General features: G+C 37.7%; 1 protein-coding gene across 8 annotated transcripts in view; it reads left to right on the forward strand.

The window, feature by feature from the left end:
- LOC149562465 (uncharacterized protein At3g49140-like) overlaps nt 1–25,984 on the forward strand; it is a 96,052-nt gene that overhangs the window by 17,265 nt on the left and 52,803 nt on the right. For 5 of the 8 annotated variants that reach the window (XR_016363949.1, XR_016363947.1, XR_016363948.1 and 2 more), the window contains exons 8-9: nt 12,443–12,605; nt 12,771–13,063. Coding sequence is in view for 3 of the 8 variants with exons in the window: in XM_089825951.1 (XP_089682077.1) it covers nt 12,443–12,605; nt 12,771–13,063 (456 nt within the window). In the remaining 5 variants the exon portion in view is untranslated. Of the gene's footprint in view, nt 1–12,442; nt 12,606–12,770; nt 13,068–25,984 lie in introns of all 8 variants that reach the window. The other 3 variants (XR_016363950.1, XR_016363951.1, XM_089825953.1) reach the window with 1 other exon arrangement.

Below are 25,984 nucleotides of genomic sequence, written 5' to 3' on the forward strand. Positions count from 1 at the left end.
CTCTCTTGAGTCCAAGTCTGTGAACTATGCTATAATGGCACTAGGAAATTGATATATGCAGTTCCAACCACACCTGCAATAGAAAGTTTTTAAACAACCTACCAAATCCATTTTGGTAATGATTGAATGCAATTTTAATTCTTATATCACATGCTGTAGACTTATTGCCATTAAATTACTTTTGATTGTCAGTGAGGGTCTACAACTGTTGTTGATGGATACTGCCTTTCAATAATCTCATGTTTGTTATGAAAGTGTCCAACGATAAAAAGTGCAAACTCAGCACTCATTTGACTGAATCATATTGCAAGTCTATCTATATCATATAGTCATGAAAAGCCTAGAGCATGTTTTTTTTCTTTTCCAAGTTACTGTTCATTGACACTGAGGCTTCTTGACTTGTCTTACAACAGGAGTTCATGGATAATACCTTTCTTTTGTTATGTAAGTGACTTAATGACTACAAATGCAAACTGGCTTTCTTTTGATAGAACTACAATGCAAGTCCATGTGTATGATATACCACGTTATTCTAGGATACAGTAGATTGAAATGGTCAGATATGAAAATTAATTAATTTTGACAGGCTGACATTGTCACCTAGATGCTTAAATACCCTCCTTTTTGTTTTTGGAGAATAAATGAACACTTCGAGTGGACTTAGAAGAGTTTCTACTAATTGAATGCAACAATATAGCCGTCTGGGTAGGGACAGTACTTTTCTAATCCTACTTTAGTTAGGTTTTGGCCAGATAATGTGGAATGTTTGAACTGATGAACAATTTTGTTACCAGCTGGGGGAGCTCGTTTCATAAAGTGACATAGATATTGCAACTTGCGCAACAATATAGCCCTCAGAGTATGGACAGTACTTTTTAAATCCTACTTTAGTCAGGTTTTGGCCAGATAATGTGGAATGGTTGAACTAATGAACAATTTTGCTACCAGCCGGTGGAGCTTGTTTCATAAAGTGACATAGATATTGAAACTTGCACAACAATATAACCGTCAGGGTAGGGATAGTACTTTTTAAATCCTACTTTAGTCAGGTTTTGGCCAGATAATTTGGAATGGTTGAACTGATGACCAATTTTGTTACCAGATGGGGGAGCTTGTTTCATAAAGTGACACAGATATTGTTATAATATCAGAGTAGATAAAGGGAGCTCAAAGAATAAATCTTCTGTGATATGTGACATGCCACCATGCATCCCTGTGAGAACATTGGTGTAATGTATGATTAAGATCTCTAAGGCAAAAGGGAAAACCAATGTCTTGCTTAGAGCACTGGGTTATTGTATGGTTCTCTTTGCAATTATAGAATGGCATGACACACACTTTCAGGGCATTCCATTGTTTAAAAATCAAGCAGACCTCTTTCTGTGGTATTGAAGTGCTGGTTTTCTTTCCATGGAAGAATTTTCTTCCACAGAACCTGCCTGGATCATGTAATCATTCCTGCAGATTGGTAAGTGTTTCAAAGACACCATTAAGCAACATCTACTTATCTCAATCCTGAAGGAAGAGATTGATTAGGGAGCAGGGGTTCAGGAAAGGATAGTTTGAGGCTTTGAGCTTTTTCCTCGAATTTCATGGCCTTCAGGGACTTGATCTTTGTGTAGTAGAGTATCGTTAATGAAATTAGAGGTGCATTTTGTGATTGTGTCTTGGCAAATATGTTCAAGTTCAATCATTAACCAGGTTTACTTCATGCTTGCTCAAACGTAGAACTTGGATAAGCCATTACTGGAGGAGCTATAATTGGATTATGAAAGCGATCCATTTAAATGTCACATTTTCCATAGATATAGTCATTTTACTCATATTTTGTCTTTCTAGTTGAGAATTGAAGCTCTAGCCTGGAGCAAGGGGAGGCTGGTACCTTCACTGACAACTTTTCTGTATTTTGAGACTTAAGAAGTAAGAATTCAATGTCAAGTGTACTGCATGCCCTATGTAGTGTTACAGAGATCAAGTCAAAAGATGATCAAACGAAGTTAACATTATATTTATATTTTCAGTTTCAGAAAGAGGGTAAGCATATTAGTTCTTTGAGCATCAACAAATATCAGTCTATCAAATAAGTTGCAGAAAAATTACTTAGTCAACTCAGTAGAATGCAATCTGTTTGATGGAATGTTTATATCCGGGAACTTGTGAAGTCTGCAAAAACTTGGTTTACAATTTAGCTCAGGTCATTACATTGCAGGACTGCTTTTCCCACTTATGGGCTGAATAACCTCCTCTAACTTTCAAGTCTCATCAAACAAAGGCTGGTCACTCAGAAATGAGCTGAAATTGTGAAATTCTACCAAGAAAATTATAAAAAAATGTAATATCCCCTTTCTGAAATAGGATTCAATAATCAATAATAATAATAAATTAAAAAATATAAAACTAAATAATATAATGTAATTACAAGTTTATTATAATTTAATGAAAGGTCAAGAGGCATGCAATGAATAGTTGTGACTCTCTCAAACATGAGGTATAAAAGGGAGAGGAGTTAATTTGAAAGGGAGATATGTGGGAAGGAAGAAAGAATGGAAGATGTGAATCGAGGAAAAAATAATGGAAGAGGGAAGAGGAATGAGAAGAAAATAAAAAATCACTCATTAAAAAAGCAGAAGTGATGAAGGGTTGTGACCTTGCAAAGGGTGGTTATTGCGAAAGGCTGCAACTCTCTCAAAGGGAAGCAATGATGAAGGGTTTTGACTCTCTCAAAGGGAAGGAATGATGAAGGGATGTGACCTTCCAAAGGGTGGTAATTATGAAAGGCTGCAACTCTCTCAAAGGGAAGCAATGAGGAAGGGTTGGGACTCTCTCAAATAGAATGAATGATGAAGAGTTGTGACTCTTTCGGAGGTTGGAGATTGTGAAAGGTTGTGACCATTGCAATGGGCAGACATGATGAAGAGGTGTGACTCCCCCTCACATTGGAGAATATAAAGGGAAGAAGGTTAAATTTGAGGAGGAAAGCTAAGGGAGTTTGATTCAGGGAATAATTTATTATTCTTAAAGGAAATAACGAAAAGTGGCGACTCAATTCTTATGAAAGCCAGTGGCCTTTTTACTAATAAAGTCTAAAGGAGAGTTCACACCAAGCATTTGTGGAAGGTTGTGACCATTGCAAAGAGCAGACATAGTGGTATGGCTCCCTCACATTAGAGAATATAAAGGGGAGAAGATTTTGTTTGAGGAGGAGAGCCAAGGGAGATCAATTTGGGGAATAATTTATTGTTCTCATGAGAAAAAATTCTTATGAAAGACAGTGACCTTTGCACTAATAAAGGAGAATTCACTCCAAGCATTAAATGACCACTTATCAATCATCACTCTTGAATCTATCAAAGCAAATCCTTCACTCACCCATCATTTAGTAATCCCTCAAGAAATCAATCAATCATAAAGAATAAATAAACAATCATCGAATCCATATTAATCGTCACTTCATCTTGGGATCAAGGAAATAGATAATTTAGTAATCAAGCATCACTCTATGAAATCAACATTCATTCAATCATCATTCACCAATATATCAAACAAAATTCATTATAACGTTACATTATCACTCATCAATCATCTAATCAACAATCACTTAATCATCACTCACCAATTCCTCAAATCATCAATCAAGGAAGATCAAACAAGATCAATATTTGAATACAAGCGATCTGTATTTCAGAACACAACCATTTGGTGATATAGTAAATATTGCACTATGCAATAGAGTAATAGAATTGATACTTAACTCATATCTTGTCCACGTGATGATACGAAATGCTACTATTTAACTACTTATAACCCAACAAGCAATCATGTAGAGAAGAGAAGGAAATACAAGAAGGGAGAGAAAATATTAGTTTTCCATCTAAGTAGGCTATGCCACTACCCCATGATGGATGACTTACGTATCTGCTAGATGTGGGCCATGAGGTTGTTGCATTTCTCTCTCGAGCTTAGGAGGATTTATGGGCACCCTATTGCAGCTTTCTCTCCAACCTCTATGAATGGTTGATTGTTGGAGAAGTCACAATCATATGTAGGTAAATAAGGTGACATGAATAGGGAGGGCAAATAAGAGCATCCTCACTAAGCAAGCCACATCATGATGGATGATTCACATGTTTGCTACATGTGGGCCAAGGGTTTATTGGGTATTAAGTCCCCTCTTGGGCTCAGTGTGATGTTGTCTTTCGGCACCCCATCATGCCCCCTCATTCAACCCTTATTATGGTTAAAAACGAAAAATGAATATAGATATTACATGAGTAATCTAATGGGTATATATATACATACATATTTATGTATGTATGTGTTTGATCCCTAACCCTTGTAGGAGCAATTTGGCTTAGAATTTATATGTCTGATATTGTTTAATATAATTTTAGGACCTAAACCAAGATCATTCTTGTTAAAAGGGCATTTTAATTGGTAAAGTTATAACTCGAACTGCATTTCTTATTTGAATGTAATTTATGATCTTAGGGCAAGATTTAGGGCAATCTTAAGGGACATTACAAAAAGGGAGCACATCTTGTGAGAATGAGGATTTGAACCAAGGAACATAATGGACAAGTCTACAAAAGGGACACACTAAGAAAGAGGTGTTCCATGTGGCTGCATGTTGCGTTGTATATCATCACCTTCAACTTCTCAAAATATGTCCATAAATTAATGAAAAAAAGAAAAAAGAAAACTTGTGGAATCATCCTCTGGTATTTGGCTAAGGTTCCCAATGTGACCAACGAATCAAAAAAAACAAAACAAAAGTCTATGGCAGGTTTGAATTCTGTCCTCATACAGGTACGCAGCCTCATGCTCATTCGTTGATGTAGGAAACAGTGAACTCCTTTTCCTAGTGCATTAAAATTTAAGATGGTTTGATGATTATTCTAGATCTAAAACCTTTCCTACTTCTAGTGCCTACCTTATCTATTTCATATGCCAAAATTCCAGCACCCCTCTTTATTAGCAATTGTTGGTGTCTTATGTTGCAAAATCTTCGTCACTCCCTTGTAGAGATTCATGTCTCTTGGTGTAATAAAGGAATAATGGTAGCCTTGGACATGTTTTTCCTTGGTGTAACAACCGCTTTTCTTGGGTCTAAATTAACATCTAACATAAGCATAAAATACAGTTATAACTTTGATTTCATAAAAAGGCAGTTACATCATTCATGTTCATGTGAAGAATATTTATCGTTAAAGTCAGTTAAACAAAAATTTCTTAACTAAATACTTGAAATACCTTTATATGAAATTACTTTAGAAATTGAAATCACATACCTCGGAAAACTGAGATTGAAGATCAAATAAGTATGCTTCTGCAACCACCCGTTAGTCCACAAATACACCATAACAATTTCTCAAATCGACTGCTATCTCAAAAATCATTTGATGAATACAACTAAATAACACTATAACTTAAATTAGGGCATCACATATCATCTTACCAATTAGGGCATCATTTACCTTTGGTTTATTTAGGGCTTTTGATACCGCTTTACCACTTAGGGCTTCTGTGACCACAGATTTAATTTAGGGCTTCCTCGACCACAGATTTTATCTAGGGTTTTCGCGACGATGGATTCAATTTAGGGCTTCCGCAACCATGAATTCAATTAGGGCTTTCGATACCATAGATTCAGTTAGGACTTCCAATACCACTGTATTGATTAAGGTTCCAGCTGTCACACAATCAATCAAGGCTTCAGATTTCTTTTCCTTCCGATTGCTTATCTGTGACAATTTCTCAAGATTAGATAATTACTTATATTCAATATTCATTTATATGAAAGTAAAATAATGATAACAATGAAATGCTTCAATTTAATCTTACCTTCTCATAAACAAAAATGATAATACTTGTCTCCGATAAACAATTGATTGCATGGCTTATCTCTGTCTAACACATATACGACATCTTGAGAGAGGTGAAACATTGCCAAGGGCTTAACCTCCCAGCCTCGGACCACAATATATATCCCCACACGATCTCTAACGAGATTGGCCCTCCCTACCCGGAATTGACAGAGAACATCTTACCATTCACTGGGCATCATGATATATAACACGACATACGACATGGTAGCAGGAGATCATCATAACAAGAATATGCATGAGCTATTAATTAATTCATATTAAATGGTAAATATTGAAAAGTCTTAAATGATACTGATTCATATTATTGAGGATACTTTTCTCTTACCTCATCACCCATCTTCTTGGCTTCACAGCCGAGTGAGTTCCAGGTATTCAAGATTCTCAGACCAGATGGCTCTTACAATTATTCAAGAAGATTATATACAACATCATTTCACATTCTATGATCATATTCTTTAGTGATCTCAAAATTGACAATATTCTTCCTGATTGAAACATGCATAAGCTAAAGAAATGTTTTATGTATTATTTTTACAAGTACTGATGTCAACTCGTTTTGTCGACTCTCTACACCCCCTCAACCTATTCAGGCCCCCAAGTTGGTGATTCCTAGGTGTTATCAAATTAAAGATCCTAATGATACTTTACAACTTCTTCACCACACACTGGCGTCTTCGCCTGGTGAATTCCTTGGTGTTCTGCTTCTAATATCTCATTCCCAGTTAAATATATGTTTCGAGATGAATTTGATTCCATTTGGAATGATAACATCTATGCCTTGAGTTGTATGTGAATTTAAAGAATCCCTATTTTATCTTCTCACATATTCAGTTATATATGAATCGACAGATTATTACGCATAAACAATATCATATTATAACCAGGATTACGACAGATTGTATAAGCAAAATCATAACTTCAAGAAACCGTCAGTCTTGGTAAAAAAAAAAAATAGATAATAATTTTATGCTTAAAACCTTTGTCTTACTATTGATGTCTTTAAGGAACAGAATTCTAAATAATCAAGTGTTAAAGAAGGTTACGGGTTGCACCAAATATCTTACGAGACCAAAAATCTGAGTTAGACTTGCAATGGAATGAATTCGCCAATCCCTGCTTCCTGATCTGGAAGACTCGCCATTGCATGTATGACCCATAAGATGAAGCCACACTATCTGGATAGCCTTCTGGTAACAGCCAAGATATCATAAAAGTTTTTCAAGTCCATGGCAATCTTGTCTTCTGAATATGCAATGATATTGACCATCCTGAAACCAACTTTCAATAGACGTTCTTCTAGACCCCGCACACATACATATTTCCTTAGATTCGCGCCATCTTTCTCTATACACAAGTATTCCATTATCATGCCGACGCAAGTACTTCGTTGAATTTGACAACATCGCCTGATGAAATGGGTGCTCTAAGAACAGACCCCCTAATACCGTAGAACTACAGGATGCATCTTGCTTGTTCGGAGCCAAGTCAAAACAACAGCAAGCAGATGTCACCCCTTTCTATTGATTCTCCATAATTGCTTGGGAATTCGCCCATAAGAAGAAAAGGTAAACTGGTGCTTAAAACAAAATTTTTATATCTTCAACTCCCATTCTTGACTTCTTATAACATAATAAGGTGACCCATTAACTTCTGTAACTTAAAAGATTAATAGACAAGTAAGAACGCCAAGTGTTTGATCGGTTATAAACAAAGATTATTAAAATGAAAAGAATAAAAGAATGGAAAGAGAGTTGGAAGGTTGTAATTCAAAAATTATAATAATAATTGAAATGTTATTATAATTTGAACATTATTAAAAACTTACAAGCAACATTACTTTATTAATTATTAAATTAAAAAGGTGCCGAGCCATCTATACATATATGAACGTTTTTAAAAATTAAAAAATATATTAAAATCCTTTGAGATATATTTTTTTTATATATATATAATCTCAATTTTTTTTTTTTTATTAAATTATTAAATAACTCATGCAAGTCCTGCACATGTATTCTAGCTAGATCTTGTACTTGTCTGCCCAGTGATGGTGATGCCCTGCCTAATTCTTTTCTGACAATGCTTCCACCCCTTCGACATGCTCCCTGCAAGAAATTTCCTAGTAATTAATTAATTTAATCATAACAGTTAACCTTTCATCTTAATTCCATGAATTCGCAATTAACGATCAACTAACATGTCATCTTTATTTGAAATCATAACAACCATCTTATCATTTCGCCAGAATATATCAAATTAGACTGCCAACTGACTTCATGTGAACCTCAACAGCTATAATTCAAGCTAGGTCAAAAATTGGGATGTAACACTTGGCTTGCAATTTATGAAGTTTTTGGCCACATGTCAACCTATCAATGTATACTATCCCAAATAACCACTTTTTAGCCACATTAACAACCACCCATTCTGCTCTCTATAGCATGCTTGTAGAAAAAGAAATTGAAGAGACCAAAATCCCACATGTTATTTCAGTTAAATGAGATCTAAAATGAATCTTTCCCATGTCAAGAATGTGTTGAACCAGGTCATGACTGATCTCCAGAGGAGACCTAGTGTAGATAACCAAACCATATAATAGTTATAGTTTACATCAGTCATCTTGTACGCTCAATTGTTTAGGAAGTGTAATTATGTATCACTAGTTGATTGAATTCGTTGTGGGTAGTTGCTGACAATTATGATTCCCTGGTAATTGTTGGCAAGTTGATATACTAGTCCCATGGTTGGAAAATGGGACTATGTTGTAAGAACTTATTCCATATCCAATTTTCTATGAGATCATTGATGAAAAAAATAAATAACTCTTAAATCGTGATGTTTCTATCAGGATTTAACTGTGTAGTTTTGGTGTCAAACTCATTGACTCATGTTTCATGAGTAGTGATTCACACGAATCCATCTATCATGACAATAAATGGAATACTTAGCACTCATTGGATCTACGTGATGCTCATTGGATAAGTCATCTCTAGTAGGTTAAGAGATGAGAAGCAAATACTTCTTTTATATGGAATACATGTCCCTTCGTAGATTTGATTCCAATGGGGTGAGCACAGTTATCACTGAAAGATGTGGTTCCAGTGGGGTGAGCGCAGTGATCACTGAATGATGTGGTTCTAGTGGGGCGAGCATAGGTATGCCGGTCATTTGTAGAAGGCTATTTAACTAGTATTATCATATTTTAAAAGAGTGACATTCTAGAAACTCACTCAATCTTTGTTCTCTACCTTGGATGTATATTTCCTGGTTTGATGGAACTTTGTTCAGCTATATTGTCAACTGGAAATGCAATTTATCGATTTGACTTGGTTTCTCTAAATCTCTTTGCTATTGCTTCTCAAAAGTTTGTATCAAGGTGCTTCACCTTTGTGAGCATCACCTAGATCCAACGAGTGCTAAGTGTTCCATTTATTGTCATGAGAGATGGATTCGTGTAAACCATTGCTCATGAAACATGAGTCAATGAGTTTGACTCAAAAACTACATAGTCAAATCCTGATAGTAATATCACAATTTGACTTGCTGTGGAAAAATATCTCCTACTTATCAACTCTTAAATCTTTAGAATTAGCATGTTATTCAGATTCTCATGTAAATGAATCATGTTTGTATAAACTAGTTTGCTTTAGTAATTGTCTATTTGTAGATCAACACCCAAACTGCAATCAATATGGGTCCTGTGATCTACAAGTGTACCTCAGACAAGGAAGAAATAAGAGTTTACATACAAGCACAAGGACAAGGGAAGTGGCTCAATTAATAGTTTCATGTAATTGTCCCTCACATGCAATATCAGATTCAAGGGTCTATATTCACTCTGCACGAGGCTGAATTTAATGGAATCATCCTTCACTCTAGCAACCCTGTCAACAGCTTAGAGGGTCAAGATTCAGGAAGAATTGTGTGCTCTTTCACTTGTTTGGTTGGTGGAAGGGATTTGATCAAAAGTTCTAAGTTCCAAACTAGTTTTATCCTTGAAATGTTAGGAACATTTCCTTAATGGAGTATGATGTGATCTTTTCACACCATTACCTTATTGTAAATGGGGAACCCCTCTTTTGTTTTAGTGGTTTGTATTAGATTATTTTTAATCCCTAAGTTCTTGCTATATTTAGCTCGTTATTTTATAACCTTAGTTAATGATCATTTAGGCTTTATTTTTAGTTCTCTTAATCAGTTCTATTTTTAGACGTGGTCTTCATGTAGACAACTTTGCTTTTTATCTAACTCTTTTTATAGTGTCTGTAAACTCTATTTAAGAGTTTGTATTGTTAATACACTCAATTCAAATTTTTAAAGTTTCATCGCATCAAAGTAGAAGCCAGTTTGGGTATGACTCTTTTATCGGAGTGTTTTAATATTTTTTTGATAAAATTATGAGTTGGATTTTAATATTTATTTTCCTAAAAAATTATTTGTTTCCTATTCCCTGATCCAGGTTTTTTGATTGAGTTTTCTGCTCAAAAATCGTTTCTGGTTTTTGTAATACACAAAGCTCATGTGGGATGTTTTGTTAGAGATTCCTGTTTTAGGGTTTTACCCTTTTTTCCTAAAGAATGATGCTTTTTAATCTTCAAATCATGGTATCTTGTTGTTGCTTTTGGGCATCCTACTCATCTGCAAAAGTTTGGAGGGTTTGCCGATTTTTCCTCAAAATCATGACAGTCGTCCTTAGTTGTTCTCTGTCTATAGGGAAGGAAAGTTTTGCTATCCATTATCATGTTGGACATTTTCAGATGTTTTCTAGTGAAAGATTTTGCAGATTTTGGGAGGGTTTGTGGTTAGACTCATCTTAGTGGCAGAGTCAGTGGTAGGTTCTTCTTTATTGTTGCAGACAATTCTGAAGAAGGGCACAGCCTTCACTTTTTTTCCTAGGTTAGTCTTGGTCATTAACATTCTGTAGATCGATGGAGGGTCTCAGCACCAACAAAATGTTCTGAAGGATCTTAATTAGTTATATTTTTAGATGTCTTTATTTAGACAACTTTGCTTTTTTACTTGACACTTTTTATAGCATTTGTAAACTCTATTTAAGAGTCTGTATTGTTAATACAATCTATTTCATTTAAAAAAAGTTTGTGTCTGTAGTACTTAGTTTTAGTCGCAGCTTGGCAACATTTTGAGGTTTTGCAGTAAAAATTCAACAGTAAAGAATCATTTTTGTTGTTTTCATTAAATAAAATTATTAAATCATGTCATTGCAGAAAAAATATTCATGCTTAATAGCTTAGTCTTATTATCTCTATTAGCAACAAATCTAAATAACACATCAAACACAAATTAACTACTACAAAGATCTATCATATTGAAATCTATCTTGGTAACACAGTATAAAGCATAAGACATCAACATTATAAAACAGTGGTAAGACATCACCAGTATAAAACAGCAGGACACAAAAATTTAGATGGCGTGTAGATGTTGAAGAAGCAAACAAGAACTGTTAAAAGTTTTTAAAGACTTATTCGAACCCGTTTTGGAGGATAATGACGAGTCTATATATTTTGTGAAAACTGAGAAGGCACCCTCAGATCTATAAACCCATCATAGTGAGAAGCCAGATGAAATTAGGCTTAATTCCAACTCAGCTGGAGTTTTAATGATTCTAGCTGATATATGTGGTACCTTGTTCCTTTTTCTAAGTTAACACAATATGTGCTGAACTTATGAAAGGGGGAAGTTGAAATCTGATCCACAATGGCAGGGAAATAGTCCTTCCATCTAAGTTGCAGCACTGAGAAAATGGTTGTGGTAGTCATCTCTAGCAGGTTAAGAGATGAGAAGCAAAGACTTCTTGTATATGGAATACATGTCCCTTAGTAGATTCGATTCCAGTGGGGTGAGCACAGTTATCACTGAAAGATGTGGTTCCAGTAGTGGGAGCACAGTCATCGCTGAAAGATGTGGTTCCAGTAGGGTGAGCACAGTCATCGCTGAAAGATGTGGTTCCAGTGGGTTGAGCATAGGTATGGCAGTCATTTAAAATGGTTGTGGTAGTCATCTCTAGCAGGTTAAGAGATGAGAAGCAAAGACTTCTTGTATATGGAATACATGTCCCTTAGTAGATTCGATTCCAGTGGGTTGAGCACAGTTATCACTGAAAGATGTGGTTCCAGTAGGGTGAGCACAGTCATCGCTGAAAGATGTGGTTCCAGTGGGGTGAGCATAGGTATGGCAGTCATTTTTAGAAGACTATTTGACTGGTATTATCATATTTTGGAAGAGTGACATTCTAGAAACTCAATCAATCTTTGTTCTCTACATTGGATATATATTTCCTGGTTTGACAGAGCTTTGTTCAGGTATATTGTCAATTGGAAATGCGATTTATGGATTTGACTTGGTTTCTCTAAATCTCTTTGCTATTGCTTCTCAAAAGTTTGTATCAACAATTTTCTTTCTTATGTTAATAGAAGCAAGTATATATGGAATTGAAGGCTAGACACTTCGGTTTTTCATAAAGTTTAGTCAGATACTAATTTTTTCATGCAATGACGTATGAGTTCTTTGTCTAAATATTGTGCCTTTCTCCTGTTTAGGCGGTTTCTACCAACTGCTCTGAAAAGATGGACAGACCCTGTAATGGCGTTGCAATAATTGGACTTCTAAGGCCTGCTCTGATGGAAGAAGAATCTTATCTACGAAGGTTTCTATATGGTAAAGAATACTCAAGTGGAGATGACAATTGCATAGGAAAAAATGGTAAGTAATTTTTTAATAAATGTATGATGATGAAGACAGAATTGGAAACTGCTAATGAAAAAAATGATTTTCTTCAAGATAAGAGTGTTAGTGGCAAAATTTTTGAGATGATAAAAATAAGTTCCGTCTTAAAAACAGATATTAAATCTTTCTTCATGATTGCAGATGAGTTCAGTAATGGAAATGGAGAACCAAAGGCACTTTCTGACAAAGGAGAAGGCAAAACACAATCAGAAAATCAAAATGTTTTTAAATTGGATGACATGTTGGAGTCAGGATATGATGATCCTACCGATAGTGGTCCGAGTGCTGATGATCCTGACTTATTGTCCATGATAGCACCTGAAGCTGAAGAATCTTGGACTCTAGGATCAGAAAGTGATAGTGACTCAATTAATTCATCAATATACAAGCTTGAGATTCTTAGCATTCAACTTACATCTGTTTATGGTAATCAGGCAAGTAACATGGAGCTAGATAAATTTTTCTAGTTTTTCCTTCTGATGGAGGCCAAATTTTTGGGGTCTCCGTTTGTGCACTATCCTGAATCTTTTCGCCCTTTGATTAATATTGTTGTCCTATTTTACAAAATTTAGTTATCTCTACAAATTGTCAATCATGATTAGTCTTCTCAATATTCCTACAAAATATTATCCTAACCAATACCACATAGGTATAATGTCAAACCATTGGTATGTAAGGTCTGGCCAACTTGTAACTAAGATATGATACCTAGCTTTATGATAATCTCACAAGTTATCAATGCACAAATTAGTAAACTCTTTTCTATTCAACTGTTGTCATCTCAAATCATCACGTTCTGAAGAAGCCACCCATACAGCAGTGACATTTTCATATTGCATTTAATCTTTTAGATCTTCACAGACATTACTTCAAACACTTATCTTGCTTTCTCTATACGGCAAACATCTCTCACTATTAGCCTGGAATCTTATTGGAGAAATTCTGAACTTACAATATAAATGATTTGCTAAGAAAATAATGAAACGTATCACCAAATCGTGCTTAGCACAGGAGTGGCAGAAAACAGAGATATGCGGAAGGAATTATTACACCTGGAATTAATCTTCCTGCGCCAAACAATACGGTAGAATACTGGTTTCTCAAGCAGTAATGATTATTCTGGAAACTACATTCCGTTGGATAAGGATGTGTTTATATTTCAGCGTTAGTGAAAGGAGTTTCAGTTTGAGATGACAGAGCACATTTTTATGAAACCATAGATATATCTGAATGTACTCGAGGAGCCATCGAAGCTTGGAAAGCAAGTGTTGGATCAATCCATGAATTCACTTCACACCAGCGATGAAGGTTGCAATTATGACTTAAAGGTCTGTCACGGTATTCCAGTGCATTGCGCATGGGGAAAGTAATGTCTTCTGGACACTGAACACCAAGCGAGCACGTACAACAGCAATTCTTATCATTGTCCAACGTGGAGTTATTTGGAACTGAAGAATTAAAAGTAGGACATGTATTTGCGCATAGGAAGCAATCGTAACTCAAGTTGTGTGTCGCTGGAAAATATGGCCAGGAGAGCAGTAGATATATAGTACTGGCAATCCACGTCAGAGCTGGGAAATTTTCGAGCATCAGGATGTATTTGTTTATACATGGCAATTTGGGTTTCATGCCAACGTGTGAAGAGGATAGAGTGACTTCAAGAGTGGTGAAAGCACTACGCTTGGAATGGAGGAAAGCCTTGGCAAATGGCTTGAAATGGATGGCCCGTGCTGTAGTTCGTATCTCAGCATCCAGAAGCGTGTGGAGTGTATGTTCAAGTAATATCTGCATCTATCGAAAGTTTTTATCTAACAGACCAAAAGAAAGATTATTCAAAATGTCCGCTAAGGAAGGAAGAAATGCCAATCAAACATTCGCTTGGAGATGTTTCGTTTACAAGTAGCATCAAATAAATTAACATTATCGCCAAGGATTTAAAAATGAAAGCCCAATGAGGGTAAAGCTAATTACGGGAGGATGATTAAAAGATATAACTATATTTATTATATGTAAATAATCTTAATTTTTATGATTGAGAGGTACACCCGTTCAAAACAGAAAGGCATATTGGTTTATTCTCAAAATATAAAAGGGGAGTTATTCATTTGCATAAAGAATAAGAAGACACATTTGATGTTGGATATTTGACATTTATATATTTATTTGTTTGGAGGAATAAGGGGCTAAAAATATGACTTTATAATATGGATTCAAATATTTTATTTTAAATAAAAGGTCTTGTTTTGTATATTTTTATTGGAGGCATGGAGATTTAAACTGCAGTTGATTCGTCCTTTATAATCATTATTTTTATTTTTTTTGTAAATATATTATGTCAGATAAGTGGACAAGGTCATCTATGGCATTTTAAACTTGATCATTGCAGATATTGTGAAAGATTTAATTGTTTATGAATCTGTGTCCAGTTTGTCTCCCCGACCTTAGGAGTTAAAGTGCAATCTGGACTAGTTTAGAATTGTGTATATATTTGATCCGTCGCATCTTGATTATTCATCTGTTTATAGTTTATGTGCATAGAACATTATAAAGTTGTATGTTATAATCTTTATTGTAGTTGACTTTGTTGCCTGAATAAGCTAAAGCACTGGTCTTTTTATCATTGAAGTATTGGATTTATATTTGAAGTTAGAAAATCTACAACTTCTTCTTACAAACCTTAAATCCATTGTTAAGACCTTATGCAAAACATTCATTTCAAACTAGCACGTAATTCCATATTAATTGAGTTCAAAGACCTTGCCAGTCGAAGAACTCCAAAGCTTAAATTCGTTATAGAAATCCTTGAACTAGGCAGTTAGCGTTTATCTACCCACCTAGGTGTAGCGGAGCCTAAAGTGCAGGGAAATCAAGGTGGTTCTTGTTCATTGGTTAGAACTGATTGTGGGATCCTATCAGAGAAATGGCAAGCTCTTGGATTCAAATTTGCGGTTTTGGGAACCAAGACCTACTAAAATTCATAATCGTAAAAGCTATAGCTAACATAATTAGAACTTGTTATAATTTGTTAGTAATTGTGATGCTGCCCTATTTTGTTAGTTTATTGTTGGCTTTGGGTAGTACGGTACATAATAGCTGTAAATAATCTAAATAAAAATGATTAGGCTCTCCAAAATCTCCATAGTCATGGAAGGGGATGGATCTGTCGATGGTCATTCATGATTTTCATTCATTTTAGTCAAGTACTACCCTCAATAGAGCATTTATTGTGAAGTTGACCTATATTGTTAGTTTATTTTTGGCTTTGGGTAGTATGTTGATATATAGCTAGAAGTGCTTACCGATGGTCATTGTCTAAATTACAATGGTTGGGCCTGAAAATATAATTGTCTTATTTATGAAGGGGGATGGATTCTTGGATGGCCCTCCATGATATTCATTTAGTTTAGTCATGCACTATCCTCAATAAAGCATTTATTGTGCTATTCTCATACATTCATTCTTATATGTATTGTTCTATCTCTATCTTTGGCACCGTGGCATTTGTATAAATTTGGATCATCAAAATTGGTTTACAGGAAACAATAGTCAACAATACCTATTGATGGTTATGTCAACATAAATGGGTCAACCAATTGAAGTAGTAGTTGAAATGAACCAATAATGAATGATAAAATGATCTCACAAGAGATTTTAGGTATTTTTGGTGTCTATTTTTATAAGAATACATTTGAGAAGAATATGAAAACTATCATGTATTGCAAGACATTGTATCGAACAATTTGGTAGCAACATAGGAAGTTGACACATTTCTTAATCGCCTTCCTAGACTCCTTACACTAAATAATAGCTCAATACTTTTGTGCCAAATGTGATTGTGAAGGGAGGACAACTCTTACAACTATATGAGGAAAGGCTTTGTATTGAGGGAGAAGAAAGATTAGAGGACCAATGCCCAATTGCAAGGAAGTGAATGCTATTGAACTTAAATAAAGGATAGAGAAAGGGAAGCCTAATATGGGGTTGGACCAAACTATTTGACAGTCTATGTAAGTACTAGGATAAGAAGAAAGAAGACAAGGGCTATGAGATGTGGCCTCATCTAGGAAATTATGCCACAAGTATGGGAGATTATTTGAAACCAAAGGGGAAGTGAAAGTTGTGTGAGAAGGAACTGAAGCCAATGTTGCAATTAAAGAAGAGCTTAGTTGGTTGAAGAAAATTGTACACTATTTAATTGTTCGACAATTGTCTCTTCTAGAGGAATGAAAATCAGATCTAGTTTGGCAGCCAAGGTAGGCCGCATGCACAATGTGAAAGTGTAATAATTGGGGCCATTTTGCAAGAGATCGCTCTAGTAGTCAAAGGAATTTAGGAGTTCTAGGTCAATAATTTGGCCTTGCAGGCCATGAAAGTGGCAATCGCCTCAAACAAGCCTATGTCATATTGCTGACATGGTTTCAAATGAGTTAATGACAATTACTAGATCGCAAATGAAAAGAGATCAATAATTGGATCCTCCCACAAAGGAGGAAATATTGGTCAAAACAAGAATTGAAGTTCACGGAGAAATGATTGAAGAAAGATGGTAGTCACCTGTGATTACTAGGAAAATCTTCCATCCACAGTACCTAGGCAATAGATTTATTGTGCAGCATTCCAAATTGATTAATGCACAAATTTTTTGGTTCAAACATGGAATACACATCCTTGCTTAGTATACTAGAGGACACGATGTTAGGTGATGCGGGGAGGATGTGAAGCAAAATAAAGGACCAATGATGAATCCTGCTCTATTAGGTGATCATGTAATTATCATGTTCTCTTGATGACTGTTCTGGTGGGATGGCCAAGGAGGGATTAATTTGTTGGCTTTTTATAGCCTTTACTTCATTAAACACCATTCATACAGCGGTTTTCATATCCTTTAATTCTTTGACCATTTTTAAGGCAACTGGAGAACATTAGATATTTGGATATAATGGTATAGTTTTCTTAGGTGCATCTTGCCCAGTCTATATTAGTTAATATTTATCTTCTTGGAGCAATATCATAAGCTGTTGGCAGCTCAGTGCCTTACATAGATTGAAACATCACAGCAATTTCAGGACTGAAAAATTTCAAGAAATATAATACCATTTGAGAAAGTGATATTCAATCTTGAGGGGTTATATTACAAGGCTTGTGGAACTTGGTTAAAAATAGTAAAAGCAGTTATGGTTTCCATTAGAGCCCTCATTAGTGTTGTTAACTACTTTACATAGAGAGGTTATCTCCCTTTTCATTTAACTTGATGTGTAGTGCTTCCAACTGATCCTCACTTGTTATAGAATTTGAGCATACAATTCTAGAGCAATCTAATGCTTCCCTTAAAAAGAGGCCTCCAAACAATCTCTAATCTGCGTCCTAATGTGTAAAGTCATTGTAATATCCCACTTGAGGATATCGGTTGCCTAACTTATAAGAAATAATTTTTCGAGAGTATAAACAGATAATTCATGCATGAATTCAGATTTAAAACCAGTAAATGAACCAGCAAATGCTCATGAAAAAACCTCAGAATTGTTATTGTATTATAAAACATCAATATAATAACCAGATATTCAAAAATCCAATCTTAAATACAGTTACAGAGTCAGATTAGAAAGCTCAGAAAAGAACTTGTAACACCAAATGTGAACTCTGATGTGAATCCACTTCTAATGCTGAACCGGGTTGGCTTCCAATCTGGTGAGTTGAGCCCGAAGGTTTCTGTCCTCAGGTTCTGAACATGAAGCTGAACACTTGGTAGATTTCTCCAAGAGAAACTCAAGACTAAAATCAATATCCAAGTATGTCCATATGAATGAAGCCTTCTTTTAATGCTCAAAGCTGTGACCCTTCAGCTCCGTTCTCCTGTCTTTCTCGTCTTATTCCTCCTTTGTCACTTTTTAGCCCACTTTATGATATTAATTAACTTATTTATAAATTTACATTATGCCCTCATAAGTCAATTTTAATATTACATGAATATCTTCTTAATTTCCTAATGTCCCAAAAAAGGGGACATTACAGTCATGGACAATACACAGATTTGCAATATGTTGTAAATCTTTAGTGGGATTCCTAGAGTTTTCCCATGTGATAAGGGTAGAGATTTTTAGGTCTGAATTGGAATAGCATTCCAGATAGCTGGAGCCACTGGTGCAAATGGGGGCTTTCATTGCCCCATGATGCAAACGTTTGATTCTTTGCCATAGTTGTAGTATGAGATGGTTGGTGTTATTGAAGGAGTTATTAGCTAACCTGAACTTGAGTTTAAGGTTGTCTCTTCATTGGAGATAAATGGGAAAGAACTGCAAGGTATGAAGCTGATGCAGATCTAGTAAATCCTTTCTGTCAAATGCCTTTGAGTTCCTCTTTTTAGTAGTTGTAAGGTGAATGAAGAATATGTTTAAAAAAGTAAAGCAGATCAAGATTTTATTAGAACTTAAATCAGCATGGGACGTCCCCAGTTTTGGCATCAATCTGATTTCAAGAATGCCACATTGCCCTTGCAACCATAGATAAGATAAATTTATTAATGTCCAACAAGAGACCAACAAGGGTCTAAGGGACTATAAGTTTACAAACAATGGAAACCACCCACAATAGGGACATCAAATGGTGCCCACAAAAGAACAAAGCAACAAAGGAAGATGCCAAGGAAAAGGAGTAGGGTCCCTTCTCTCGTTGGAAAAGTCCATCATTGAAGGATAAGGAACAGGGCGACCAAGGGTCCCAGAACGTCTCTAAATACTATCGAATGAGTGCTGCTGTTTGGTGAGTCCAGAATAGGGGTTCATTGATTTGATGTGGTCGGGAGCAGGAGTGCATAACTGTCGCTTCATGCTTGGCGGAGGACATGGGTGCATAAAAGTTGGTGATATGCTGATCCAAAGCCTGGTGTTGAGGAAAAAGTAGCTGCAAAGTATTGTTTCGAAGCTGAGTGGCCTTCCAAAGAGAGAGCGCTAGGTAGTGCTAGTCAATCTAACTGAAAAAAGCCGATAAGGACCTGCAATCTTAGAAAGGACAGTAAAACCTCCCTTTGATCTCATTGTAGATGGGACAACGAAAGATGAAGTGAATCTCCGTTTTAGTCTTCGCCAAGGTACATAAACGACAAATATGGTCCTCTCTGTTGATGTGATGGTTTGTCTGGTATTTAAGCTGGTGGGATCCAACTTTGAAGGAACCAAGAGAGATACGAAGGGCATGACACCAATGTCGGATCAAATATGCAGGACACACGATAATCCTATCACAGATATTTGAGAAGTGCTCGGCATAATAGGCCATCCACAGACGCAACCTTCCTGGAGGGTTGATTCAAGTCGTCCCAATGTACCATTTGTAAATATCGAGTCTCACATGCCCATTCAACTCTTGATGAGAGAGCTGAGTAGGAGCATCCAGAGAAAATTGATAGGGAGGGAGACAATCAATCTCAATCTCGATTGAACCCAATAGAGTAGTGGCCTGAGCGTACCAACAGCGGGCTTGAGTGGATGAATTAGAACCAACAACAGTGACTGAAGAGCAGTAAGCGAGGTAGGAATATTTGTGTTGACCACCAGTCGAATCTGCCAAGCCCCAAAGACAGTGAAGAAACCAAACTAGATCAAAGATGAGCGCAAGTCTGAAGTGGTGAGCCCCAAACTTCACCAAAATAACATTGCAGGGAGTGGAGCAAGGTACCAAGGGAACGAGGTGCGCTAGAACAACTTCGGCAAATAAACAAGTGTGTCATGAAGGGATTTGCATTGGGAAGTAATGGACAACTGCTTCTTATGGCGAAGAAAGTGGTGATACGAAAGCCGCAACTAGGAGTACAAGGGAGAGTGAGCAGCCAAAGCCAAACACGGATAGCAATGGAACAAGGTACCAAGGGAACGAGGTGCGCTAAAACGAGGTACCAAGGGAGTGGAGCAAGGTACCAAGGGAACGAGGTGCGCTAGAACAACTTCGGCCAAAAAACAAGTGTGTCACGAAGGGATTTGCATTGGGAAGTAATGGACAACTACTTCTTATGGCGAAGAAAGTGGTGATACGAAAGCCGCAACTAGGAGTACGAGGGAGAGTGAGCAGCCAAAGCCAAACACAGATAGCAGGGAGTGGAGCAAGGTACCAAGGGAACGAGGTGCACTAGAACAACTTCGGGCAATAAACAAGTGTGTCACGAAGGGATTTGCATTGGGAAGTAATGGACAACTGCTTCTTATGGCGAAGAAAGTGGTGATACGAAAGCCGCAACTAGGAGTACGAGGGAGAGTGAGTAGCCAAAGCCAAACACGGATAGTAGGGAGTGGAGCAAGGTACCAAGGGAACGAGGTGCGCTAGAACAACTTCGGCCAATAAACAAGTGTGTCACGAAGGGATTTGCATTGGGAAGTAATGGACAACTGCTTCTTATGGCGAAGAAAGTGGTGATACGAAAGCCGCAACTAGGAGTACGAGGGAGAGTGAGCAGCCAAAGCCAAACACGGATAGCAGTGGAAGGCTTTGCAGTCATCGTCGAACCATTGGTTCACAGGGTAGGTGTTCTTGCGCATTGGGCTGAGAGGGGAAGGAGAGGTGCGGCGGGGGATGGAAAGGAGAGTCGACTCCCAAATCGCAATAACTTGAACATAGAAGAAACCTAGCTAGTATCTGAGAAGCGATTCGGGGGGAGGAGTTGTCTAAGATGGATGCTAAAGGGGGCCTCATCACTCTTAGGATACTAGAAAAAGGTATAGAGGATAGCAATTGTTGATGAGGGCTGATGAGGGGGGGCCGAGGGCTGGGAGGAAAAGTGGATAGAGATGTTGAGGAGGGCATGATTGATCAACAAGAGGCGAGTGATTGTGAAACAACTGTTGTCACTTAGGTTTGCACCCTTGTCCAAAGCCTATGCATGAGGACAACCTAGTGAAATATGGAAACAACCTACAAGCTGTGGGACTTGAACTGTGAGGTTGAGTCTCCGGAGAAGGCCGACTTCCTCTTACTATCAGGATGCACCTAACTACTCTTGGAGAGGAAAAGGGAGGAGAGCATAAAAGAAAATCTACCTAATCTAGTCTAAAGAGGTGATGCACCAAAATAGAGTGTTTAGACCAATCTCTACCCATATATGCACTATTGAACCAGAATGAAACTAAGGATATACACATTCAGACTTGTTTTAATCAAATAATCACATGCAGATCAGAAAACCAGAATGAATGACACAAGGAAAGAGAAGATTCACTTATATATCATTCACAGGCCAGAAGAGATACAGTCATGGAGATTACAGACCTCTACAAAACATTGGCGAAGGCAAAGAGTTCTTGCACTTTCATACCAATGGCTGAAGGAGATAAGATAGAAAATCATGTGGTTTAGAGGCACAAGGGAATTTACACTGAAATTGCAGAGCAACAGCAGAGAAAACACAGAAGGATCGACCTTTACAAAAATCACAAAAATTGCCTTTATAGTTCAGGCATAATTGAGATTTTCCCTCCAAAACTATCTTGCAACTACTGCCATCAAGTCCTGCAGAGAACAATCATGGAGAAAATCTGATCTGGAGGCGGATCCAGACGCAATGATATCTGATCTTGGTTGGAACAGGGCCTTGAGAAGACAAAAACGACGCCATTAAGCTATTTTGACCGGGTAGATGGATTGGATCGGGGGGGGGTAGAGTGTTCTTCCGCGTTTAGCATTCATTTCCTAGTGGTTGGAATCGATCATGAAGATCAGATTCGTGTAAAATCCTGGCTTTCCCCTGTTTTTGTCTCATGAATCAGCAAGTCAACCTAGTCGACCTATCTTTGGCACCAGGATGAGCCACGTAGGCCAATAGTCTTTTATCTTTTTGCCACCCTGCGGGTCTTCACGAGTTGACCATGTTTCTTAACTTTACTAACCGCGCCATTTCCTCAAACTCCACCCGCGACAGTCACGTTAATTGCTAGCCCCTAACTGTCAATGCCTTAACCGGACCCACTGGGACACGTGTCACCTAGGCGCTATGTCGCTATGCATATCCTTCGTGCAACTTCCCATAGCAAGATAGCGCCCGCTGTGGATCTTCCTTAATCTAATGATCATGAAGACTCGTCGTTTCCTGCGCTTTGCCTTTAAACTTCTGGGCCCACGAAACACTGTCAGCACACCTGGCATTATCTGGCTTGAACTGGTACCATCCTCGCAGCTTTATAACACTCGGCCCCATTGATCCACGTGGCGAAAGGGCGCTATGTCGCTATGGTATCATCCTCGTAGCTTCTCATAGCGCGATAGTGCCTACTGTCGATTAGATCACATCGGATGATGAGGGCTCATCAAGTACCTTCCTGCGAAGAGGGCGGGCAAATGACGTTATCTGGGACACGTGCCCTCCACCCGCTTCCCCACATTTTTTAATTTCCTTGCACTTCCATAATGCGGGAAAGCGTTGATCATTGATCTCCACGAGATCAACAATCGAGAAACTCCTTTGTGTACTGCGCTTGTTCCTGCCCTGGACCCATCACACTTGGCGCCGCCTCAGCAATCCGTACCATGCCTGGCAACACATGGCGTCCCGCAGAGAAATTGGTCCCGCAGAAACATGTGGCGGCTACCCGCTTTCCCGCATTTTTAAATTTCCTTGCATCTTGATAATGCGGGAAAGCGTCAGCCCTTGATCTGCCTGCATCAGACGGTGAACATAAGTTGTACTTTCTGAACCTCTGAGAACATCCGCCGTGACATCACCTAGGACATGTGTCGCCAAACAGCTTCCCCGCAATATTTAATTTCCTTGATAATGTGGGAAAGTGCCAGCCCTTGATCTGGGGAGATCCGACGGTGCTCGAAACATGTGCTCTTTGAACCTGCACGACTACACTCCGTGACACCACTTGGATATGTGTCAACAACCCGCTTTCCCGCATTGTCAGAAGGTCTGACAAAGCTTAGAATGCGGGGAAGCGGGCACCAATAGAATTGCCAGCTTAGCCAGCCACCCTGTCCAACCTGCGGTCCACAGAAGGAACACAGACCCACCTGCTACGCGTCATAAAAGGGCTTTCCCGTATTATTTAACGATCGTGCATTTGGAAAATGCGAGGAAGCGGGGAACCGTAGATCATGGAAGATCTAATGGCGCGGGAAGTTGCAGGCTGATGGAAATAAAACATAAGGTTTCATCGTTCAAATTTTTTGATATTTCCATGCTGTTTAAAATAATATTAACTCTGGGAACTAGCCGTTGGGTGGGGCTGGGCATACAAATTTGAATTTTTGGGCAGGAGGCAAAAAATGGCAACAACAACCAATGGAGGGGATGAACGAGGTGCAAGCTAAGACATAATCTACAACACTTGCTCGCCCACAATGAGGCTAGCAAGTAAAAAGCTTAGAGCTAGGGTAGCAACATAGACTGTTCAGGATCACCAGGCCAGAGGACTTGTACAACTAAAGAAGGTGGCGACTGTAGCATAAAAGAGGGCAATGAAAATCCTCGGAGAAGCATTGGAGACCCAAACTGTCGGGCTTTGTCTCGTGAGTGCAAATCAAGTTAGAGTCATGGTCGTGTAGAGGAACTTGCATATCCCTAGTCTGTGCATTAAAGTCACCCAAAATAATGATGTCACCCAAGGAAAAAAACTTGGAGATACACTTGTGTAAATCCAAAAAGGGTCATCATTTTCAAGATCGTGCACAACATACGAAGAGGAATCCAACGGGAAGTAACAAACCGCTACGAAGATATCTCTGAGATGGTCACTAGTACCTCAAATACAAATCCCCATGAATCTAGGAGGGGTGTCAAAATGAACCACAAAGGTAACACTCAAAAGGCCATCTCTAATCAAACAAGCAACACCTCTAGAACCACACACCCCGCTCGAGGCCTGAACCTCCTCTATGCACATCGACAACCACTATATCCAACAACACCAGGAAGAGGGCTAGCGAGACTCTTGCGAGTCTTCATGACGACTAGAATGTCTGCTAAACCCACAACATCAAAAAGGAGACTAGAAAATGACTAAAGAGTACCATTGCCATTCTTGCAGTTGATAAGAAGAGAGTCGGAAGGGTCTTACTCTTGCCCAACTGTTGGCAAGACCGTCACTTGGCAATGAAAGCCAGTCTTTGTTCCCAATTAGAGGGAGGTGAATCACGGATAATAGTCATGAGATTTCAAATAACTGTCCACTTCCCCTTTCTCCTTGCCTTTGCCACCAAACCTCTAGAATGTTTCAATTCCGCTATTTGTGATCTCGTGAGATCCTCGTCTAGATAGATCTTAGTGGGAAGAGGGAATAGCTTCCGCTTCACCTTAAGAGCCCGTAACCTATCTGATAGAGAGAAACCGAAGGTAAAAGGTGTCGTCTGGGACAAACTGACATCTATCAAGTGTGATATTAGAGATTGTAATGTCCCCACTATTAGGGTTAGTTTGGGACAAGTAATACCTGCAAAATAATGGTTAAAATCACAAAAATAACAAACAAACAATATTATTCTACCCTTTAATTTAACCTCAATCTTAAGGACGTCTCCAGATCGGGCTTCCTAGCTCATAGCTACCTTGTCATCTTCCGAGGAGCGCGCTCCTTAAGATTCTTCTTGGATGAGCATCCTCTATCCAAGGCTACTCACATATGCATATTTTAACAACATCAGAATATTCTGGCACATTGATTATCGGCCATGGTGGACAATGGAGATCTTAATATCTCCACGCTCCATGCTTCGATATCGATTCTCGGCTATGGCAGACAATGTAGATCTTAATATCTTACATGCTCCATGTTTCGACTTCACATTGATTCTCGGCCATGGTGGACAATGGAGATCTTAATATCTCACATGCTCCATGCTTCGAGTCTCATTAATATCCATGGCGCTAACCCCATAGGTTAACACAATATTATTCACAAGTATGATTCATTAACATAAATAAATTCATAAATATAATTAAACAAATATAATTCATAAACATACCTTTCTTACCTTCTTCTTTTCTTGGTCCATGTGGCTCTATCTTTAGTTGGCCCTTCGATGAATTATTCCTTCTAGAATTATCTTAACTCTATATTTACTTTCTAAATTCTTCTTTTCTAATTATAAGGAGAGGACAATATATAACTTCTTTTCCAAGAGTCACAACCTTTCATAATACAAATCCTTTGAAAAGTCACAACACTTCATAAATAAAATCCTTTGGAAAAGTCACAATACCTTTATAATCACAATATTTTTAAAGAGACGCAACTATTCATAATTATGACCCTTTCGAAGGTTCACATCCTTTCAATATCATTGATACGTTTTCAAAAAGTCACTTCCTTATTTTCTTCATATTACTTTCCTCTTCCATTTTTCCTTTTTGAACCCCTATGTTCTCCTCTTCT

Source organism: Cupressus sempervirens, chromosome 4 (assembly GCF_028749045.1).
Source record: "Cupressus sempervirens isolate cs-2001-9-10 chromosome 4, ASM2874904v1, whole genome shotgun sequence".
Taxonomy (NCBI): Eukaryota; Viridiplantae; Streptophyta; class Pinopsida; order Cupressales; family Cupressaceae; genus Cupressus; species Cupressus sempervirens.